The following is a 22,963-nucleotide window of genomic DNA, read 5'->3' as shown; positions in this document are numbered from 1 at the left end:
AACAAAATTTGTTTAAAAATTTAACATGAAACCTGGAATTTTATATAATTCTTCACAGTGTTTAAAATTTTCAGGGATTGACTATCGGAGTCGTACTGTACTTTACTGTCTTAATTTTGGTTGTAGTAAATACTTTTCTTTCTTCTCTGATGGGTTTCTTTGAGAACAGGTTCGAAGTTTATATTCATACTGGTTTCATCCGGGGACTCTGAACATTCCGCCTCAATGAGGGCGGCATAAAGAACTGACAAATTCTCAATGTCTTGTATTTTGTTTATCGTTGCTGGGATGTTTATTTTTATGTGTCATACCTTCAAAATTATCCGTTTTCCGGTTTTTTTGTGTTTATCAATGGTTCTTGCAGGGGCATGACATTTCCTATGTTTCCCATATGTTTCTAGCGTGGCGAACAAACTTTTGAGTTTATTAGCTGTTGTCTGTCATTGTAGAATGAATTAGTAAAAAATACTAATACAAAATAAAAGCTAATTTAATAGTGAAGACGCAACCGAAAACCCCAAATTGGCAACCTACATAGTTTTGAAGATATCTCGCGAAATGTGTACGAAAACAGGAAAATATTTACACTAAAACCGGTCGCATTTTTCAGAGCTAATGTCACCCCCATCGGTTCTTGTGTCCTCGAATTTGAAGATGTGGTCTGTATTTGCGGAGTATGCACATAGTGTAGTTGCAATAGCTTGGTTATTTCTTATGAGCGGCCTACAATCCCTCCTATGCTGTTGGATACGTTTCTTGAGGAGCTGTCTTGTAGTGCCAATATATTTTTTGTTGCATCCTCTGCAAGGTATCTCATTGTTGTTCCAAAGATATCTTGTCCTTTCACCTGATGATAGACTTCCTCACGTTGGACGACGCTCACTGGTTCTTCATATGATTAAACCTCTAGAGATAAATTGCTTTCTACAATAGTCTCCCAAAAATCTACATTCTACAAGATTGTCTATTCCATTTTTGAACCATGTTCTACATAGGCTGCTTATTCTTACATATTGGCTAAAAGTCTCTACATATCTCTTTGTAAAAGAAATTATCTGCAGTGTTGTAAGCGGAAACGTCAAAATTCTGTCAAAAATTCAATTTTCGACGAAAACTGCTTTCAAAGTATAGAGCCCTTTACTTCATAATGGGTATGAGTTGCTCACATGAAGTATACGTTTTGATTAAAAATTCACTGAAACATGGCTCTCATCCCGTTTTGAGCAAATTGAAGCATCCCTTAGGCAGGATAGAGTGAAATACTGCCTCGAAAACCCTGTATTCTCGAAAACCCCAAGTCGTTATCTCTAACAGTTTGGCTATCTATCAAAGATTTAATAGTTTTAATAACAATTTGCTATCTAGTCGAAAGATTTCAAGATTCATAATTATTCAAAATTGTGGCACATCTCTACGGGCTTTTAATGAGTCAACTCTTTTTTGCATTTCCCGCTGTGAAGCGGCGCGGTACTAAAAGGAAAATTTCCATATTGGTGACGTATTTTTGAGGTCATCAATTAGCCATAAAAAAATTACTATTGAGTCATTTATGTGCCAATGGGTGAAGTATTATTTGATTTTTTGACAAATTGAAATGTGTTTTGTTCATCAAAAGGAAAATTCTGAAGAAATTCATCTCTTTTTAAATAACTTACTAATACAACCTACACATCCGATGCCTTTTAAATAAACAATGCATAATCATTGGAATCGCCCACTGAATGAATAAGCGAACTGTATTGCATTCGGCATTTAATATATCGTCATGTGTTTTTCTTTCACAATTTTCTCAATGAGTTTTGAAGAGAGAGAGAGAGAGAATGCCAAGAAATTGAGAGATGAGTCAAAATGTGTCACGTTTTTAATGGTGTTTTTGGCCTTTTTTTTCGTGTGGTTTCCTCATGTGCAGCGGTAAAAGAAACAGCGCAAGCGGCAAAGGAGCGTGAAGATCGCGTTCGGATGGTGAGAGAACGTCAGAATGAGGAGAGACAGCGAAAGTTGGATGAGCTCAAGGCTCATGCCCTTGCGGCTCAGCGTTTCCGGGAGCAGAAGGAGGAGGAGAGACGAAGGCGTCTCGAAGAATCAAGATCCCGGGATACGGACCGACGACATCAGGTGGAGGAGCGAAAGAGGGCAATTCAGGAAGCTGAACGGGAGAGACGTGAATATCTATTGAGGAAAAATCAGGAGCGTGAAGCACGCTTCGAGACGAAACGTCGCAATGAACGAAGCTCCATTGTTTTTGCCTTTGGATCATCGACACCGAGATTGCTGGATCCAGGAGAAATGGGAACTGTTTCTCCGAGTCAGTTCTGGAATCACAGACGGTATGTAAAAAAAATCCAGAAGAATTCCTTTTTTCTCCAGGAACCGCCAAAGCTAAAATTGAGATTGGAAATTTCAGGGCCACTTCTATTAGCAATATTGCATATTCTGGTGCTCCTTTGACTCGTCGCAGTTCAGAACGAGAGCTAAATGAGGCACCGAAAAAACGAGCCACTTCAGCAACAGCACTCGATCGACAGCGTGAAGGTATGTTTCAATGCATGTCAATCAAATTTTCTTGTCTTTTTCCCCCATTCAATTTCATATCACAGAGAGACCACCTTTTGCGGTGAAAAGCCGTGGAGAAATGATGGAAATTCTCATTGTTTTCTCTACCACAAATTTTCACCACAGAGAATCCCCATTTTCTTTCTCATTTGATTTTCTACTTTTTTTTTTTTGACCCAAAGGAGGAAATATCTGAAAAAATTTGGAATATTTCTTAATTATTTTGAAAGTTACTAAGAATTTCAGGAACATTTTTGATAACTTAGTGCTGTGCACGAAAACTTCTGTAGGTGAAAAATTTTTATAATCCGAAATCGATTACTTTTCACATAAACCCAAGACACAAACCATTGAATAGTTAGACATATTTTCTTTTTTTCTAAAACACCAAAGTATTGAGTAAGAAATATTATGTTATTTGAACCAGAACCATAAAAAGGTATTTTGATTTTTATGATGGCTCGGTTTGAACCTCGGCTTACAGTACCTATCAAGATTTTTAATGTTATGCGATTTGAGTCTCGGCTAATAGTAGACATATCTTTTATTCCAACTGCTGTATTTTGATAATTTTAGTGCCTAAAATGATAGCCTTCGTCTAATGAAACTTCTCTAAAAACACAAATATTAACACTTGAAAATTATTTAAATACCTTTTCACGGGATAGAGGTTTCCGTGAATTACGTTTCGCAAGTTTTTTTTTGGTCATTTACCGGTTTATTACCGATTAAATTCATTCACAAATCGGAAAACAATCTGAACTAGGAAACTGGCTGAGAAGCGTACATTTTAGAATGTTCTTGCGTAGCTCTATATCCCAGAACAACCAGTTATACACTCCTCAAAAGTACAGAACCCCCAATTCCCAACTCTCACTCCCTCCTTGGACAATTTTCTAGTCGGCCAGATTTCGGACAGTTTTCTTTCCGTCAGACATCGAACAAATCCATGTTCGTCAGATCTCAGAGAGTTCCCTATTCGTCAGACCTCGAACAAATCCACGTTTGCCAGAAATCGGACAGTTCTCTGTTCGCCAGATCTCGGAGAGTTCTCTATTCGTTAAATCTCAAACAGTTCTCTGTTTGTCAGATCTCGGACAGTTCTCTGTTCGTCAGATCTCGGACAGTTCTCTGTTCGCCAGATCTCGGACAGTTCTCTGTTCGCCAGATCTCGGACAGTTCTCTGTTCGTCAAATCTCGGACAGTTCTCCGTTCGTCAAACCTCGAGCAAAGCCATGTCTTTCAGATTTAGGAGAGTTTCTTGTCCGCCAGATCTCGGACAGTTCTCTGTTCGTCAGATCTCGAACAGTTCTCTCTGTTCGTCAGACCTTGAGCAAATCCATGTCTTCTAGATTTAGGAGAGTTTTTCTTGTCTGCCAGATCTTGAACAAATCCATGTCCGCCAGATATCGGACTGGTTATTCTGGGATGTAGAGCTACATCATTATTAACATGCTTACGCGTAAATAAAAAGGTTTATTCAAGAAAAACTAATAATTTACGATTACTTAACAAATTCATTATCGATTGGAACTGATATAGCCGGATATGAAATTTCAAGACCTTTTCAGAAATACAAATTCAACCAAATTGTTTGAAAAATTTGGCCCTCTAATCTAAGGTGATTAACATTTGATCTTCGATAATTCAGAATAGCGAATTTCCTGGCCTGGTTCTTCTGGACTACCTCTAAAGTTTAAAACATATTCGAAAATAAAAAAAGAAATCTACAGAACCTTTTAGAAATAATTTAAAAATATGGTTATTTGCAGGGGGTGACATTAGCTCTGAAAAATGCGACCACTTTTAGTGTAATTTTTTTCCTGTTTTCGTACACATTTCATGAGATATCTTCAAAACTACGTAGGTTGCCATTTTGGGGTTTTCGGTTGTCTCTTTGTTATTAAATTGTCTTTTATTTTGTATTAGTATTTTTTGCTAATTCATTTACAATGACAGAAAACAGCTAATAAACTCAAAAGTTTTTTCGGTGCGCTAGAAACATATGGGAAACATAGGAAATGTTATTCCCCTGGTTATTTGTAGGGGCTGGAGAAGGATGAGAGTAATAATGAGAAATTATAAAACTACAAAAGTCTAGTTTAAACCATAAAAAATCAAATAGTGGTTTGTGTCTGTGAAATGTTTTTGTTTAAAAAATATAGCTCAATGGATCGATTTTTTGTGTACAGCCCGCAATTGATCTGATTTTCTTATTTGGTAATATGTTTAATCTATAATATAATTGAGGTTATGTATGACCTAACCTAGAAAACATAAATTAAAAAATAAAGTTTACAAAATCAGTTTGACGTGAAATTTTCTCATTGGTCCAGCAAGGTTAAAGTTTTCTCACAGATTTATCAAAGCAATTCAGAAAAATTTTTAATGACAAGATTTTTTTTTGAGGTTAGAATCTATTTTAATTGAATTATGAAGAAATTTTGATTCTTTATTATTTTTTGCTAATTTTTCTTGAAACAAACGAACAGATTTTGAGATTTCGTTATACAAAATTTTCTAATTTGTTAACTTTTCTAGCGAAATTAAATACAATTTTTCAGAAATATTTTTAAAAAAGACCATTTTTGAGAGTAGATTAGAATTGGATTAATTCTAAAATTGAAGAATTTCTTAACAATTTTCATTTCTATGCTTTATTTTTTCGTTCGAAAGGAAATTAAATGCTTTTCGCAATACAAACAGATTATCTGTAGGGGAGGCCGGGGAAGTTTCACGCAGTTGAACTGTTTTTCAGGACTCATTTGTGAAAAGTACATGAACCATATTCAAACTGACTGTATTTTTTTTGGTTTATCTTGCTATCTAAAAATATGCAGCACAATTCGAAAAAGTAATAGGGGAAAGTGCTCTCCCTTCGTACGTTCATGCCTTCGAATAATGTGAATTTCTTTTGTTTTTCGTAAGAGATTTACACTAAATTATCACGGAATTATCAAAAATTGATGATAAGCCAACTAATATTTGATAGCAATAAATATATAAGGCAGTTATCACACTAGGGAATTTCACATTGAAGCTAAAGTGAAAAGTTGCTCATTAAAACTTCATGAACCTCTCGAAATCGCTGATTTAGTCAGGACACATTGCTATAATTGCTCAATATCACGATGGAAGGTGGATTGTTGCACATTAGGACACATATCAGCAACAATTAATGTGAATTACATTAACATTTTAATGTGAAATTACCTAGTGTGATACCACGGTAAGTCTCTTAGGAAAACTAAAAGAAAACTCACATTATTCGAAGGCATAAACGTTCGAAGGGAGAGCACTTTCCCCTACGTGTGTGAAACTACCCACCGTCCCCTAATTTTATTGGTTTTTAATGAATGATTTGCCAATTTCGCAAGAAAAGAACCTTTGCTGTGCCGGCAAATAAGAAAAAAAGAGAACTATTGCTCAGCATCACTTTCCCTTCAGATATTTCCTCCTTGACCCCTGATAACATTGTAGATAAAAGCGACAACGAAGCATATTTCACCCACTTTTTTTTCTTGGTGAATCGTATGATTTCGCGATTTTATCTCTTCATTTGCTGAAATTTCTTTCATTTTGAAAGCATTATTTTGATTTTGGGATGGATTGTGAAGATGATGAAGAAAAATAAAATGAAATATTTATCATGATCTTCGTGCCATGGCTCTCAAAAGTCCACATGGGAATCGAAAATGTATGAATTTTAAGGGAAATCTCAGCGATATATATTTTCTTTTACTTGACCTGACCTAAAACACTTTGACTTTCGGTGAATCATCAATTTTACTCCAGAGAGAAATCCTCGCTCCTTCTCTCAATTTATTCCTTCGCCAGAGACATCACACATTTTATCCCTTTAACCGACTATAAATCGTGTGAAAACCACTCTTTCAATCACGATGACGCATTGTCACGAAAGAGTGGTCTTGTGTCGAAGATAAATGCTCCTTCTTTCTCCAGATAGGAATTGTTCTACGGCTGCAAAGATATATTGTAACTTTCCCATTTGATTCTCTTTCAAAGTTAATACAAAGTTTTGCAAAACTTTTCCTTCATGGATTTTTCTTTTTCTTTTCTTATTAGTTTTTTTTTCTTCATTTCTTGCAAATGCAGCGAGACAAAATGTAGGTACTCTCGTTTACTCTTTGGTTTTGTTTTGTTTTATAAATATCTCTTGCAAATCTCAAAAGTGAAATGGTACAGATACAGAAAGAGAGAGAGAGAGGAGCAGAAAGAAAGAAGAAATGGTGAAAAAAAAAATTAAACTGTATGTGAGATTGTTTTGAACTATTTTTGTGCCCATTGAAAATCAACTTTCCAACAATAATTTTTGCTGAATAAAAAAAATGGATAATATACAAAATTTATGAAGAAAAAAATGTGGCAAAATCGAGAGTTTATATATTTTTTGTGGAGGAAATAGTGCGATAGAATATAATTAAAATTGATCGATAAGCAATCTTACTCAAGAGATCTTAATTGAATGACCGGAACAATGACTTATTGTCACATGAAAGAAGAAGGGGCTAAGTCTTGAGGCAAGAGACAATATATGGGCAATATTGTGAATCATCGATGTTGTAACCACATTATTGAGTTTACGAGACTGGTTGGTGTTTAAATTTTGATAAAGGCTGACTGTAAGATATTTCTGGGCATTATACAATGTCTTTATCAGGGGATTTGTGTAAATTTCTGGAATCTCATTTATGGAATGCAATGCAGCTGGAAGGAAATTCAATATCGGGTCATTTGTATCAGCAATTGTTCTACCTTGTTTTTGTATTTACGGAAAAAAGTTTCAGGCTTCGCGTATACTGTGGCTTCGAACACTTCATATTTTTCCCATATATCTTTAATGCAGCTGACTTATTTTTCAAGCAATATATTCCCACCAGGTCAGATTCATTAAAGGAATATGCGAAAAATATAAAATTGTTCGAAGCCAGAGTATGTCCAAGGCCTGAAAGATTTTCTGCCGGAAGAGTTAAGGAAGCACAGAGCAAAAAATTCGTCAACAAACGTCCTATATTCACGAATTTTGCAGGAAATAGAACAAAAACATTAGTTGCTAAGCTGGAACGCTCGAAGAATGCTCTACCGTAGGAAATGGAGCGTTCAATGAATTTTACTTAGCAGGTTCATAAAGCATCGCGAAACCATTAAATTCTTTGTTGCAAAGGAGAGAAATTTTCAAGACCTTTCAAATAAGCCCAAATTTTACCAAATCGGTTGAGAAATAAGCCCTCGAAACAGAGGTTTAACTTTGATCTTGAAAAAATCAAAATGGCGAATATTCCTGTCATTGCTGAAAAATTAAAGACATTCGTTAGAATCGTTTTTAAGCAAAGATGGATAGGGGGTAATAAATAAAACGAGAAAATATCATCAAGAAGTGCACATAGCAATTGGTTGAGATCAGTGGCAAAGATAGTCAGAGCCGGTGCCCCCATAGCTCAATTGGTAGAGCATTCGCCTAGACAGCGAAAGGCCCCCGTTCAAGCCTGGTTGGAGACAGGATTTTTTTCATGTCTCTACTTGGGTAAAATTTGTAAACACAAAAATTCTTGGGATTACATACCAAGCAAACAGAGATTTTTAATGGAGGGGGGGGCAAAAGTTGATATCTCTGATCGTTTGGCCTCCAATAATAAACATACTAACAAATTTGTCGACCTTATTTGTTCAAATTTGTATAAAATCGGGTCCAATTTCTTGAATTCTTGATCTTCCTGATGTTTCTGGATGTACCACATTTCCCTTTCAAATTTTAATCAATTACGAATGCTTTACTAATTCACTACTGATTGGCTTTCTATTGAGCTTTCTAATGTAGCTCAACTTTAAAAAATTTAAGAAATGAAAATGGCGATTTTTTAGGTCAAAGATATTTCTGGGCAAAATTGTTTCGAAACCTTATCTAAAAACAATAGAAATCGCTGGAACCATGGAAAGATTTTGTTGAAAAGCACTAGTTGTAATTCACTAATATAGTTCCCTAATGACTTAATAAATTTACATGTTAGATTTTACTTTGATAGATGTGAGCGAAGATAGGGCTGCTGACCAAAAATAATAGAAAAACATTAAGATTCAGGTTGCATTAAGAACATTTTTATACAAGGCGCTTTTACTGTCTTGGAATATCTTTTGTTGTGTCTAAAGAGCTTTCTAAAAAATCCCCAAATATATTTTTTTAATCTACAAATAGACTTTTGAATAGGCTTTAGTATTAAATTTTCAAAAAAAAAAATCTTCAAAAAAGTTTTTGTAATGCGTAAAGTGCATTTCCTATTTAATTTTTGATCAGTTCCCCGCCGAATTCTTCAAGGAAAAGTCTTCTTAAGTAATTTTTGGACAAAAATTACTTATAAGTTCATAATCGGTTCATAACCGGTTTAGAAACGATTTGAACCAATTTATAAATCACTCAAAACATTGTTCAGAATACACCTCAGAAGCAATATAATTGAATTTCGAATAAAAATTAGTTATTGGTTATGAACCGATTCAGAACCGATTGGAATCGGTTCAGGTTTGTCAGGAATTATAAGACCTTTCTAACGAGCCCAAAAGTGATACCATTCGGTTGAGAAATACGCTCTTTAGAGACTTTTTAATCTTTGACATTGAAAAAGCGTTATTATAGGAATAATTCAACGGTATTTTCGTATTTGTTCAAACGTCGACGCGTTTTCGAGTAACCCAAAAAAAAAACACAGTTTTGATTGTCGGGAGGGGTGGGGGGAAAATAAGCGGCATGTTAACGATCCTTAGGTCGACTTATGGGGGGGGGGTCCCCCGAAGATCCCAAGTCGCAATCTCTTACCGTTTGGCCTCTAGAGCTGATGACAGCTGGACGGACAGACAAACAGCGTGACGACATTTCTCAGAAGTCGTCTGAAACACGAAGATTTGTTGATAAAAGTGGTCTCCGGGAGGTGGAAGGTGGAAATTTTGGAGGGGGTAAAAAAATCGAAGGATTATACTGCTCTCTCCAAGGAGTTCGAACAGTAAAAAAATCTTTTTTGTGAACTCTTGAAGGAACCCTTGTTCTTTGCGTTCAGAAAACGGTTTCTTTTAGGGATAAGTTAAGTTTCAAATTTAGCCCACCTCTTTCTGAAATCCTGGCTACGCCCTTAATGACGCTTAGGCTGCCGCTTGTAGAAGGAAGAAATAAATTTCTTTGCGCTTTGATTTATTATGAAGGAAAGCTTACATTCCACACGTTCCACATGCGTTAAGGATCGCATTCCTTCCAAGGAATTTCCCATTTTCAAGGGAAAAATTAAACCCCTTGGTATATGGGAGGGTCCCCGAAAACCGAAAGTCGATATCTCTCGCCACTTGACCTCTACCCAGTAATAAATTTAAAAAAAAGTTTCGAGAAGTTCCTGAAGGCCCTGTTTCTATCTCTGTTTGGTCTTTTATTATGCTCCCCCTTTCTCTGTGAATTTTACACAATAAAAAGAAACAGAAATACACTAAAAAACACAATTTAAAAAGTAATCAAAATGCAATTGCTGATACAAACGACGTGTTATGAGATTTCTGCGTGGGCTTCGAAAATACTGAAATTTCCCGTGGAGAATGTTTGGAAATCCATTAAAAAAAAAGACACTCAAGAGATATCAATCAATAATTCAGAGCATTTTTTTTAATTCATCACAAAATTTTACAATACAAAAGCAAAACGACACTGATTTTTTTTTATTGTCTATGTCTATCTTATCTTTCTCAATTGGGAATGCCGGATTTTTTCTTTATTTAACTTTTTTTATCGACTGATTTAATAGAGATAGCAATATTATTTTGTGGACACAACAATTTTATGACATCATGTACATAATCATTTCGATCATTGTTCTACTTTTTTTCTGAATCATTCTAGATCGATTTCTTGTAACATTCTTTTCATCCATCTCAAAAATGATTATTTTTTCTTACATTTTCTATTTTCTTTTGCCAAACTACTTACAAACATTTACATTGAATTGGAAATGAAATTCATTTTTTTATTGTTGATGTTGTTGATGAGAAGGAAAAAGAAATGAAGAAAATTAACAAGAGAGTCTTTCGCATAAAACACCAAAACACAGATTACCATCGAACGTCCAACTCAATGTATGAAGTGTTTAATTGGGGTTATGCAAATGATGAGCGACGTCCGTGCAAAAAACTTCAGTTATCAATAGCTGGACCCTCAATAAATATCGATGATCCGGGAAGCAATAATTCTAATCACGGTGAGAGGGAAAGCTTCACCTATTTTTTTGTTTCTTTTTTTTCTTTTAAAAATTCTTTTCAACCCCGTTTGGCTTCGTTATAATTTTTTTGATTTTGACTTTTGTGCCAAAACATATGTTAATATAAAATGCTCCTTTTATGATTTTTCTTCATTGGCTTGTAAACTATATATACATAGTGATAAAGAATCTACTCAGCATGATATGCTTTTTTATCCAACCGATTTTTACAAATTATACCTTTTCTTATTTTATTCATGGGATTTTGTTTATAATTGAGTCATATTCTCATATCCAAAAGGTTATTCGGAATGTGAGGTTATGGTAGATTTTTAACCTTAAAATAGCATGGATCAAGAATGAAATTTTTAACCCCAATTTGTTTATTGGAAATTCAACTAAAGGAATTTTATTGAATATGTTTGCCTATTGAAATGTTTAAAATTCTAACCTAGAAATAATTTTCGTAAATTTCGAAAATTCAGTACCAGTTATTTTAAGTAGCAAGTTTTAAAAACAGTTCCAGATTTGTGCTTTTTCACTGTTATGGCCTCTACTTAATAGAGAAATGTCCATATTGAAGCAAATTTTCTACGTTTGCGTAGGCAAAACTCTTCAATATGGACATAAATATCTTTAGCATCAAGGGGCCTTAAAAAGAAAATTAAAAAAATTGTATTCCGAAGTTAAAAAAATGTGCCTTTAAAAGAGCATAGCGTATTTAAAACCACATAACCTTAAAAAAACATTTTTGTATTGCAGGACATTTCCTTATTCTGCCTTTTTTCGAATTAGAGCATTTAAAAACCAAATTAACCGATTCTCTTAGTTTGCCTTCAGAGTTTCGTAATCAATGGACCTCATTGTCTTGCCTAAGAAGCTAATTTTATCGATTTAAGTTTATATTGAACATAACCCTAAAAAATCTATTAGAACTTCGAATGGAAAAAGCTTCAGAATTGTTTAAACTTCTAACATTTAAAAACTAAGTAAGCCTCTGTGTTTGTTCCAGAGTTTTGTAATAAATAGTACTCGTTTTTTTAAATAGGAAGTTAATCAAAAATTTGAGGTTATGCTGAACATAACCCTCAAAAAGCCGTAAGAAATTCCAATGAAAATAGCTTCAAAATTGTTTGCACTTCTAGCATTTAACAACTAAGTAAGCTAATTATTTGTGTTTATGTCAGATTTTTGAGATTAATGGTCACAATTTTCTTTAGATACAAAGCAATCTAAGGTTATGCAAAACATAACCTTCAAAAATCAATTAATACTTCCAATAGAAAAAGCTTCAAAATTGTTTAACTTCTAACATTTAAAAACTAAATAAGCCAACTCTCTGTGTTTATGTCAGAGTTTTGAGATTAATGGTTCTCATTCTCTTTAGGTAAGAATTTAGTTAGTAATTTGAGGTTATGCTGAACATAACCAGCAAAATTGAAACTTTCAATGACACTACATCATTTTATTTTGGGATGAACCTCCAAGAGCTTCATTAAATACATTAAATTTTTCTCTTATCTTCCAAAGCAAATACCCTATTCTCTCTAAACTATAGTCAATACAACTATTTTCTATAAACTTCGATTAACAAAATAGAATTTTTGCTTTGGGAAATAAAAGAGAAAATAAATGTTCAAAGGCAGACCACTTTCCCCTACATACTTCATTTACCTTATAAACATTTAATTTCAATAATTTGTTCATTTGATAAAGAAATTACAGTGCCCGCTTTGTTATTCGGATGATTGGGTAACAAAATGACAGATGCCCGCTTAATTATCCGGAAGGATTTTTTGAATTTGTTCAACGTGTCGAAAATATAATACAAGATTTTTTTTGTTTTATAGAAGATTGAAAAGATATAATCAGAGAATTCTATGCTGTTATACTTCATTTATTAAGCAAAAAACACCACAGGATAAGTCATTTAACTGCTGAACTTACATGTATACATAACCTCAAAAATATTTTAAATGTAACCGTCGAGAACTCGACCGGATTACGTTGATTCTGATTAGAGAATGGGCCTTGTAATTGTTTTTTTTAATTGAATTCTGATGATTGAAAACCTATTAAAATTTTTCATTTTAACCTAACAAAAATTCGAACCTCAAAATATTTTAAAAAAAAGGGGGAAAAGAGAACCAATTCTAATTTAATTCGGACGTCTTAACCCAGCGAGCACAGTTAGCTAAAAAAGGCATTATTTTTAGTAAAAATGTGCTAAAAACACTGCCATTTTTAGCTAACTGTGCTCGCTGGGAAGCTTCGGATAACTCAATTTTTTCTATGTTCGTGAAGGATTTTATCCATGGCTTTTTTCTGGAAATTTTAAGCCTTGTACTAGCTATTAAAATGTAATAATTAGAATTAAAAACAAATTTAAAAAATGAGTTGTTCGAAGCTTGTGCCGTCTAAAGTTAGCCCGCCTTTCCCTTATCTAACTTTTCAACCTAACCTCAGTTCTTAGAATTTTTCCATTGTTATTTTTTTAAGGTTAGATCAACTATAACCTCACTTTTCGGGAAAATAAACAATCTTTTGGTATAATAAGAGAATTATTGGCATTATAACTGGGGTTATGAGCTCGATATTGCATGCTGAAATGTGTCATGAATGAAAACGCTGAATATATATAATTCTGCTACAAGATAAATTCGCTTTCTTATTATAGTACCGATAGATAGCCTTGTTAATCCCATTTAGAGAACGATTAAGTTTTTTTCTTGCTTTTCTTTATACAAAACAAATCAACATTAATAATATTTGTACAAAGTGCCATTGATTTCGTTTACAGAGAAAACAAAACTCACACTTGTTTAGAGAGATAAAATGACTTGATGAAAAACCACAATAATTTCCTATTTTCTTTTTCTTTTTTTAATTTATTTTATTTCTCAAATTGATCTATGTTAAATGTTTTTTTTTATTATTCTAACATGAGTCATGTTTGAGATCTTTTTTTTTTGATTTATTAATCCATTGTTGACAAGATGTTGTTTTATTTATTTCTTAATCTCTTCTTAACAAAATAAATTAACCAGAGATTAAAGAATGTTGCTCATGACTAAAAAAAATAATTAAAACAATTTATGCTAAAAGGAATGTAATCGTAAATGGTGGAAATTGTGTGTTTTCTCCGTAGACGGAGCCGGAATCGTGACTTCAAACGATTCACCAGTATCATATCGCAGTGTGGCTAGACGGAAAACAGATTTAATGCCAACTGTTCCTAGTCCTCGTGATGGCACCAATTATGGCTCTAGATCTTCATTAGGTAGTCACACTCCTCGGAGTCCAGGTATTATTTAATTTATTTTATTTAAAAAAAAACACGAATCCAATTGGCGCTAAAGAAAAAAATCGCTGTAAAATATTTTCCTTTTTTCTTCGAATTTTCTTCCTAACACTTTATTTTTAAAGTTTTTTTTGCGATGATTTTTTGGGGTTGTTTTTATTGGTTTTTTTTTCCTTTTTTTATTTAATTCTTTTGGGGTGCTAAATTTGCAAAAAACAAAAAACAAAAGATCAGGTTAGGTCTAAATTAACAAAGATCATTTTGAGGAGGACAATTTTGTGAGAACAATTTGACGATTTTTTGCATAAATTATTGCGCTCGAAAGCAAGCAAGTCACGTTTTAGCATAAATCACCGGAAAAAAGACGGATTACAAAAGATTGATTGCGATCTACCTCAATTATTTCTCTGATGATCAACCTGACATCAGAATTTCATCATAAGGAAATTGTGTTTACTAACTGTTGTTGTCTTTAATGTCTAATCCACCACCAAAAAGAAAATTATGATATACTAAATGTGAATTGTATTTCTGTGTGAATTTAATTCACAATGATACACCAAAAAAAAAATGTTGGCAAACACAAAAAAAAATGCACAATCCGAAGGTCGAGCTGTTTCTATGACACGCTTGGATCAATTGGCACGTCCTGTCCGTCGGAATGGTGAACATATAAGTGCTATTTTGGAACGGGAGCGACAGCAGGAGATTGCCCTACTATCGCCCGGATCGTCACCGATTAGCCAAGGGCGTGACCTACAGGGGAGATCGACAGAGCGGAAGAGTATGTCCAAGAGTATGATTCATCTGGCACCATCAAAGTACCGAAAGAGTTGTCCACCAGCCAATTTGAACCATTCAGCTGATGGTGGTCAAATGAGGAGATCACCGCTGAAATTATCGAGAAGTATGTGCAATTTGGATAAATCTGGTGGCGGCAGCATAAGGAAAATTGATGCTGTCGTCACTGTTAGGAAAGCGGACAATGCTAAAGATTCTGTTGACAAAGCAGGTGTGTTGTTATTGTCCCAAATCATCCACAAAATCAATCATTCGTTCTCTCTCAGGCATTTAAAAAAAAAACTTCTACTATTTGTATGCAATGGGCAGCGCACAATTTCTTTTATTTTGTTGACATGTTTTTGGTATTTCAGCGAAAAAAACTAAACAACCCTTTAGCATATTTTTGCCGAGGTGATCAGCAAAAATATGCTGAGCGGTCAGCAGTTCTTGAACAAAAAGTGCTAACCTAAGAAAATGACACTACCTCGCGAGCGTCGTTTTAAGGCTAGCAGAATTCAGCTGAAATATATTTTCAGCTGAATTGAAATCGGTTAGCATTTGATTTTCACTGGGAAAGTTTAAACAATTTAAAAATATTTGTTCCGTTTCATTTTTAAAAGTTCCACGAGAAGTTCGGAAAGGGTGTTTGCAGTATAAAAAAAAAATATTTTTGTATTTTAAACATGTCAGGTCTTAGAAGTTGATTTTGATCAGTAATTAAAAAAATTACTTAGTAAAAATAATTGAATTTCGATCAGTAAAAAATCGATTTTCGTCAGTAAAAAATCATAACTTTGATAAGTAAAACAACAATTTTAGGAAACAATAAATTTTTGTTATTTTAAATAGAAGAATTTTAATCAGCAAAAAATCAATTTCGATCACTTCAAAACAGCAAATTTTGATCAGTAAAAAGATAAATTTTAGTCAGTAAAAAATCAATTCGGTTAATTCAAAAGAGCAATTTTGGTCAGCAAAAAATAAATTTTCGTCAATAAAAACTCAATTTGGATCACCTCAAAAAAGCAATTTTGAACAGTAAAAAATAAAACATTTTGGTCACTTCCAAAGAACAATTTTAATCAGTTAAAAATAATTTCATTCAGTAAAAAAAATAATTTTACTTCAAAATACCAATTTTGTTAAAAAATAGAAAATTAATTTGATTCAGTAAAAAAACAATCTATCAATTTAGAGCAGTATTTTTGATCAATAAAAAAATCGATTTTAGTCAGTGAAAAAACTATTTTATACATTTCAAACTTCACTGCAAATACTTTTTTTTTTCAATAAAAAGGAATCAATTTTAATTATTTCAATATAAGCAATTTTGGTCAATAAGAAAATCAATTTTATTCAGTAGAAAATGAATCTTGGTCACATCAAAACAGCAATTTTGACCAACACATAATCAATTTTCGTCAGTAAAAAAACAATTTTAATCTCTTCAATACAGCAATTTTGCTCAGGGAGAAGATCAATTTTCTACAGAAAAAAAGTTAATTTTGATCAGTAAAAAATCAATTTTGGCAGTAGAAAAATAATTATTTTTATTACTTCAAAAGACCAATTTTGGTCAGTAAAAGAAAGTCAATTTTCTTCAGTAAAAAATAAATTTTGATCACTTTAAAGTTTAAAATAAATTTTAGTGAGTAAAAAACCAATTTTGGGCACTCTGTGATTTTGGTCAGTACAAAAATTGTTTTGGTCAGTAAAAGTAATCAGTTTCAGATTGTACAAAAGAATTCATTACTGTCGCCTCAAAACACCAATAGTCAGTAAAAATTATTTTTCCAAAAAGAAATAAAATAAATTTTAATCTTTTCAACCAGTGTTGATCAATAATGTGAAATAATTTTTAAGAAATAGAAAAATCACCACTAAGAAAAACATATTTAAGCAGTAAAAACCAATTTTGTTCAGAAGAAAAGTTAAATTTTGAAAATCGGGAATCTAATTTTTTAAAAAATAGCATTAGAGATCGTACTAGAGAAAACGAAACATACTCCATTATACATTTATCGTATTGAAATAATGATTTCAGTGCTTTGAAAATTCTAAATTTCCTTAAAATCAAATTCGATTTTCGAATTATCAGAATAAATTTTTTCTGTACATTTTTTTCATTTTTTTGTGGATTTAATTTTAAGTCTGTTCAAAATTAATTATTTTTCTTGTCCAAATTTATTTGTTAAATTGTTCTTTTAAGGAGATCATAATTGACTTTTTTACTAATCAAAATGTTTCAGTATTCAGACTAAATTTGTTTTTTATTTACTATTCAAAATTGATTTTTTTTATTATAGTTCCGGCACATCTTTTAGATCAGGAAAATTTCATGAAATCAAAATTCGCATTCCCTTCTTTCTCTCACGTTTTGCATATGTACATCTCATTCTTTTGCATTCCAAATTCAATTGAACTAAATTGAATTTGTTTCGATATCTAAAAGCAGAAGAAGAGTGCGAAAGAATAAGATAGTCATTTTATTTATTTGTTATGTCATTTTGAACATAACAAATTCAATTTATCTCAGTCGAATTTGGAGTGCGAAAGAATGAGGTAAACATATGTATTCAAAGCGCATGAGAAAGAAAGGGATGTGAATTTTGATTTTGTGAAATTTTCCTGATCTAAAAGGTGTGCCACAACTAGCCATTACTAAAAAAATCGATTCATTTATTGATCGAATTCGATTATTTTACTTTAAAGAATTGATTTTAGTTGACATTCTTTACCTTCGACACACGTTTTAGATTAGGAAAATTTCGTGAAATCACAATTCACATTCCTTTATTTATGTTTATCTCATTCTTTGACACTCAAATTGAACTGGAACTAAATTGAATTTGTTGTGATGTTCAAAAGAAGAAGAAGAAGACTGGAAAGGAATGAGACAAATATATACAAATCGTTTGAGAAAGAGAAAGATGTGAATTTTAATTTCATGAAATTTTCCTGATCTAAAAGTTATGCCGGAGCCGTTATTGACAAAATTTGATTTTTTTTAACTGATAATCAAGATGTTTTGCTTGTAAAAATGTTTTTGACATTTCTATTAGAGTGAAACTTCTAGTCATCTCGCTCACTCTCATAGGCAGTTTCGGAATTATGTTTACAAAACAAAATTTATTGTGAGTTTTGCCCAACGCATAATAACTTTTGTTTTGTAAACATGTTTTTGACATTTCAGTGTGAATGAGTGAAATCTAGATCTAGTCATCTCGCTCACTCTCATAGGAAATTTTGAAAACATATTTACAAACAAAAGTTATTATGTGCTGAGCATTTCGCATATTGAAATTTTCAAAGCGTGTTGACAAAAACAAAAATAATTGTGCGATGCCTGTAATTTTCCTCCAGGACATGGGTAGCTGTTAAGAGTAACAACATTAGATGACAAAAAAACAAAACAGTACTTAGTAGCCGGAAATTCAATTAAAAACCCTTTTTACTCACACTAAAAAAAAACCAACCAACAACTTTTTAGTGCTAATGTAGGGAGGAAAAGTAAAGTATGAGAAAAAGAGGTCTTTGTTTTGCTTCTCCTAAAGTGTCTTGCAATTTAATTTGTAGCGCCTTAAATTGATCTGACAAAAACCCAATCACTCTGTGTAATTCTCTCCAATGTTTTTTTTTTTCTTAAATTGTTTCTTGTAATCTCTATCTCAGCTGATCTCTTTATTTATTTTTTTTTTGTTGTACAAAATCACATACATTCGCTTATTTATCTTATGGTGAGGTGTGTTTTCTCATTGAGGTGCCAAAGAAGGTTGATAAAAAGACGCCTAAAAGCTTTCTCTTGTAGCCGAATGAACAAAACGAAAAAAAGAGCAGTAATCATTAGTGGCTTAAAAAGTGCATAACAAAAGGTATAAAGCAAATGGAAGAAGAAATGGGTGTACACAGTGAAAATGCTAAAGAGAGTAATTTTTGTAAACAACAAACTATCATGGTTTTGGGTCTCGAAAAAAAAATTTACTCAGCTAATTTTTTTTTTCGTTGTATATATTTTTATTCTTTCAGGTTTTGGGCCTAATTTATTTATTTTAATGTGGTAAAATTGGTTACTTGAAGGTGCAATGTGCTTCTTTTTATTTTAATGTTTATTACCTGTAGTATTGATGGTTATTTTTTCGTCCAAGTGATACTGTTCCACATTGTTGGGTATCTGGGTAATATTAATGGGATGTGTCTCTGGCGATTTTAATAGGAATGAGATCAGGGGAGGTGACACCAGGTGGAACTCTGTCATCTAGACCAAATAGTGCGATGTCCAATTCGACTGTTGTGTCGTCAACTGTGTCCAGAAGGTCAGGAGTAGCACCCAGAAAGCCCAGACCGGCTAGTATTGCAGTTACAGGTGTTTCCCTACAAAATGGTTAGTTTTTCCCCCATGGAAAAGTCTTGTAGAATTTAGTCAGATTAGGAATATCAAAAAAAAAATCAATTTTTAAAGGTAACAATGCCGATGGGCAAAAGGGATCAGTGAAACAGGAGAAGCCACCATTACCAAAAGTCACGGCACAAATAAAGAAAAACTTCTCATCCGGTTCATCTTCACTCATGACACGATCACTGGATTTGTCCGGAAAGAAGTCTCTGGAGAGGGCTCCCATCAAGAGTCGTGGTTCTTCAAAGAATACCACACCGCTCTTGTCACCGGGAGTTGAGAAGGATGTTAAAATACCTCCCCAGCAACAGAAGGTAAGTCCATTGAATGGAAAAACTAAGATTTTGCAACTTTGCAATTTTCACTTTGCACTTTGCAAAATATTTGCAAAGTTTTCTTCTTTGCAAAAGGGTAGATTAAGATAATTTGGAATCATTTACAGAAGCTTAAAAATTGACACAAGATTCAATACTCCTCGGGAACACACATAAATTTTCACTTTGACTCTTCTAGAATTTTACCGTTTAGGGTGGAACAGCCTAATTCAGAACAAAACCCACTTTAAATGAAATTTTTTACTACTCCTAATGGAAATACGATTTTTTCCTAATAAACGCAGTATTAAACTTTTATTAATATTGTTATGAATACGGATAGTGGAGCCCCCATACAACCCTCTCCTGAAACGATCGTCAAAGGACGAAATGTTCAGTTGGACTGGCTGGGCTGGCAGCAAAACTTATCCAAAAATAATTTAAAAAGCTTGAGCTATTTTTGAGAAAATTTAAAAAAAAAAACAAATTTTTGACGTATTTAAGGAGGATAAAAAAAAACTAAAAAATCCGAAAAACCGTATTTTCAAAATATGTATATAAATTTATTACCGATACTTTATCGGTTTATTACGCATTGGGACTGATCCAAAGTTAACAAAATCCGTTGGAAAATGCACCCTTTGATCGATCTCAAATTTTAGTATGTTATAGCAGGGCCTAAAAACTTTCGATCAGTATCAAACTTATGGTCCTCGGACCACCTTTACCCGAGCTAGGACGGGTCAAAAATTTAATTTTCAAATAGCCATATCTCCGCTTCCAATTGTCAAAATTGGAAAAAAATTGATTTTTTGGAAAGTTCTTGTAGAGTACTACAACCCTACTGACACCGCAACTTCATTCAATTTCATCAAAGGTCCGATTAATCGAAAAATCGATTTTCGAAATTTCGATTTCGAATATTTCGAAAACTAGATGATGTGTTTTTTAAAAAATTTAGTATGTAGTAGTTGAGTTTGAGATCTTTCTAACGGTGGATCGCACTCCTCCATTTTGATTACATTTTAAACACCTCATTGTCATCCGATTTAATCGAAAGTCCGATTAATCGAAAAATCAATTTTCGAAAATTCGATTCAGAATATTTCGAAAACTAGACGATGCTTTTTTTCTTAATTTTAGTATGTAGTAGCTGAGGTCGATTCCTGTCTAACGATGGGTTGCACTCATAATTTTACTCACTAATATTACCCTTCCTGCAGCCTTTCTGAATGACTTAACCATTGAGAACATAAATTGAAAACATAAAAACATTTTTTGAAAGATTTTTTTGAAAAGTTTGCTATAATGTAGGCATATGCAAAGTGGATTGTGATCTACACTTTTTTATTATCATTTATTATTTGCAAAATAGGTATTCGAAGTATTTATTTGTTGGAAAATTAAACTGAACACTTGTTCTAATAAACATTTTGTTCTCAGTTCTAAAAATGAAATCTTTCTCCTGAACTTTTTTTTAGTACATAACTGTTCTTGACTACTTCTTCATTATCCACTTTTCTTTATATTGATTCCTATCTCTACTATTTTCCCCATTTCTTGGCGTATTCCAAAACTACCAAACAGTCGTGACAGGAACCAACATAAAGAATAGTCGATAATGCAGATACACTTGAGAACAGTCATGTGCTAAAAAAAAATGTTCGGGAAAAGATCTCACCTTTCAATCTTTCACTCAGAAAAATATTCGAGTAAAACTTACTCGAATCGATGTTGAATTAACTCTTTTTCTGAGTTGTTTTAACTTTTTTTTCCTAAAATTTACATGACAAAAGAATATAAATTACTCTTTTTAAGACTTAAAATAACTCGTTTAAAGAGTTAAAATAACTCGTTTCAAGAGTTTCCAAAATGAATATGTTTTGAAATTTTTCTTGACCTCAAGTTCCCTATGTTCTGAGCGAGATATCACGTATGATGCAAGCACATGTCTTCATGAAACACTATTATGAAAACCTTATGAACTTTGTCACACGAAAATCTTCTTGACTGAAGTATACTCTTAAAATGAAAACAGTTAAGCATATACTTCAATCGAGATAAAATTTTACATCGAAAAAGAGTAATAATTACATCGATATCCGACGAATTAATTCAACTCGCACGAAGAATTGTTTCAACTCCATTTACTAAAATTTACAACGAAAAAGAGTAACAATTACATCGAGATTCGTAGAGTCAATTCAACTCTGCCATAGAGTTGTTTTAACTTTTTAGGTTTTTTTAATGTTATGATTTTTTGTGAATTGGATATTTTCGAACGTAATATAAACACGAAAAAACTTTTATTTATTTTTTTTTCATTTCAACGTGTTTTTTTTTATTTAAGTATAAAGTCTTTAAAACTATACGAGACTTTGCAGTATTCTTTCGTCAAGGAATGTCTCTTTTTTTACAATTTAAAGGCTTATAATAAATTTACAGAATAGAACAAGCAATTTTCAGGACTTTGCATTTAACAATTTGCAATTGCAAGGCGAGTTTGCAAAGTTAATGCAATGTTTTGTGGTTTAGGTTCCAGCCAGTGATGGAGATGCAAAGATTCCTCTTCCGAAGGAGGAGAAACCGGCACAAATTCAGAAAGAAGTGAAACAGGAGGTTCAGGAGGAAGTGAAGAAAGAGGAGGTGAAAAAAGAAGTGCCGATGACTGAGGAAGTGGACAATAAGAAGGTGGAGGAGGAGAAAGTTGAAGTGAAAGTCCAGGAAAATGGTGTTAGGGAGGAAGAGACCAAGGAGACGACAGTGACTGAAGAGGTGGTAGTTGTGGAGAGCACAAAGGTTGTGGAGCAACAGAATAACAGTGACCAGGATGAAACCAGTGATGTGATGTCAACGTCAATGATGTCCAAGAGTCGTATAACGACAGAAGAGGAGGCCAAGGCGGCCCTAGCGGAGAGACGACGTCTGGCTAGGGAGGAAGCTGAGCGTCAGGCGGAAGCTGAACGTTTGCGCATTGAAGCTGAGGAGGAGGCTGAGAGGCAGCGTATAGCGGAGGAAGAAGAGAGACAGCGTCAGCTGGAACAGGAAGCACTGAGATTGGCGGAGGAACAGAGGAAGGCCGAGGAGGAACGTCTGGCGCGTGCAATTGAGGAGGCACGCAAGCGTGAGGAGGAAGAGAGACTGCAGCGTGAGGAGGAGGCTCGTCAGAAGGCTGAGCGTGAGGAGCAGGAGAAGAAGGCACGCGAGGAGGCGGAGAAACTTCGGCTCCAGACGGCTGAGAGGCACAGAAGGGAGGAAATGGAGCGTGAGGAGAGGCGAAAGAGAGTGGAGGCCATTATGTCCAGGACAAGGCCAAGGGGATCCGTCGGAGGAACTCCCACCAAGGTAACTTTGATTTTTTGAATTAATT

At 33.5% G+C, this 22,963-nt stretch overlaps 1 protein-coding gene across 14 annotated transcripts in view; it reads left to right on the top strand.

Annotated features, from left to right (window-relative positions):
- Nucleotides 1-22,963, top strand: part of LOC129799131 (MAP7 domain-containing protein 2) — a 41,626-nt gene that overhangs the window by 13,028 nt on the left and 5,635 nt on the right. For 2 of the 14 annotated variants that reach the window (XM_055842783.1, XM_055842782.1), the window contains exons 2-9: nt 1,910-2,327; nt 2,405-2,532; nt 10,656-10,802; nt 13,951-14,106; nt 14,711-15,010; nt 19,100-19,267; nt 19,346-19,593; nt 22,129-22,938. In XM_055842783.1, coding sequence (XP_055698758.1) covers nt 1,910-2,327; nt 2,405-2,532; nt 10,656-10,802; nt 13,951-14,106; nt 14,711-15,010; nt 19,100-19,267; nt 19,346-19,593; nt 22,129-22,938 — 2,375 coding nt within the window. Of the gene's footprint in view, nt 1-1,909; nt 2,328-2,404; nt 2,533-10,655; nt 10,803-13,950; nt 14,107-14,710; nt 15,116-19,099; nt 19,268-19,345; nt 19,594-22,128; nt 22,939-22,963 lie in introns of all 14 variants that reach the window. The other 12 variants (XM_055842787.1, XM_055842786.1, XM_055842791.1 and 9 more) reach the window with 8 other exon arrangements.

This window comes from Phlebotomus papatasi, chromosome 1 (genome assembly GCF_024763615.1).
Source record: "Phlebotomus papatasi isolate M1 chromosome 1, Ppap_2.1, whole genome shotgun sequence".
Taxonomy (NCBI): Eukaryota; Metazoa; Arthropoda; class Insecta; order Diptera; family Psychodidae; genus Phlebotomus; species Phlebotomus papatasi.
This window is presented reverse-complemented; position numbering and strand designations above follow the sequence as displayed.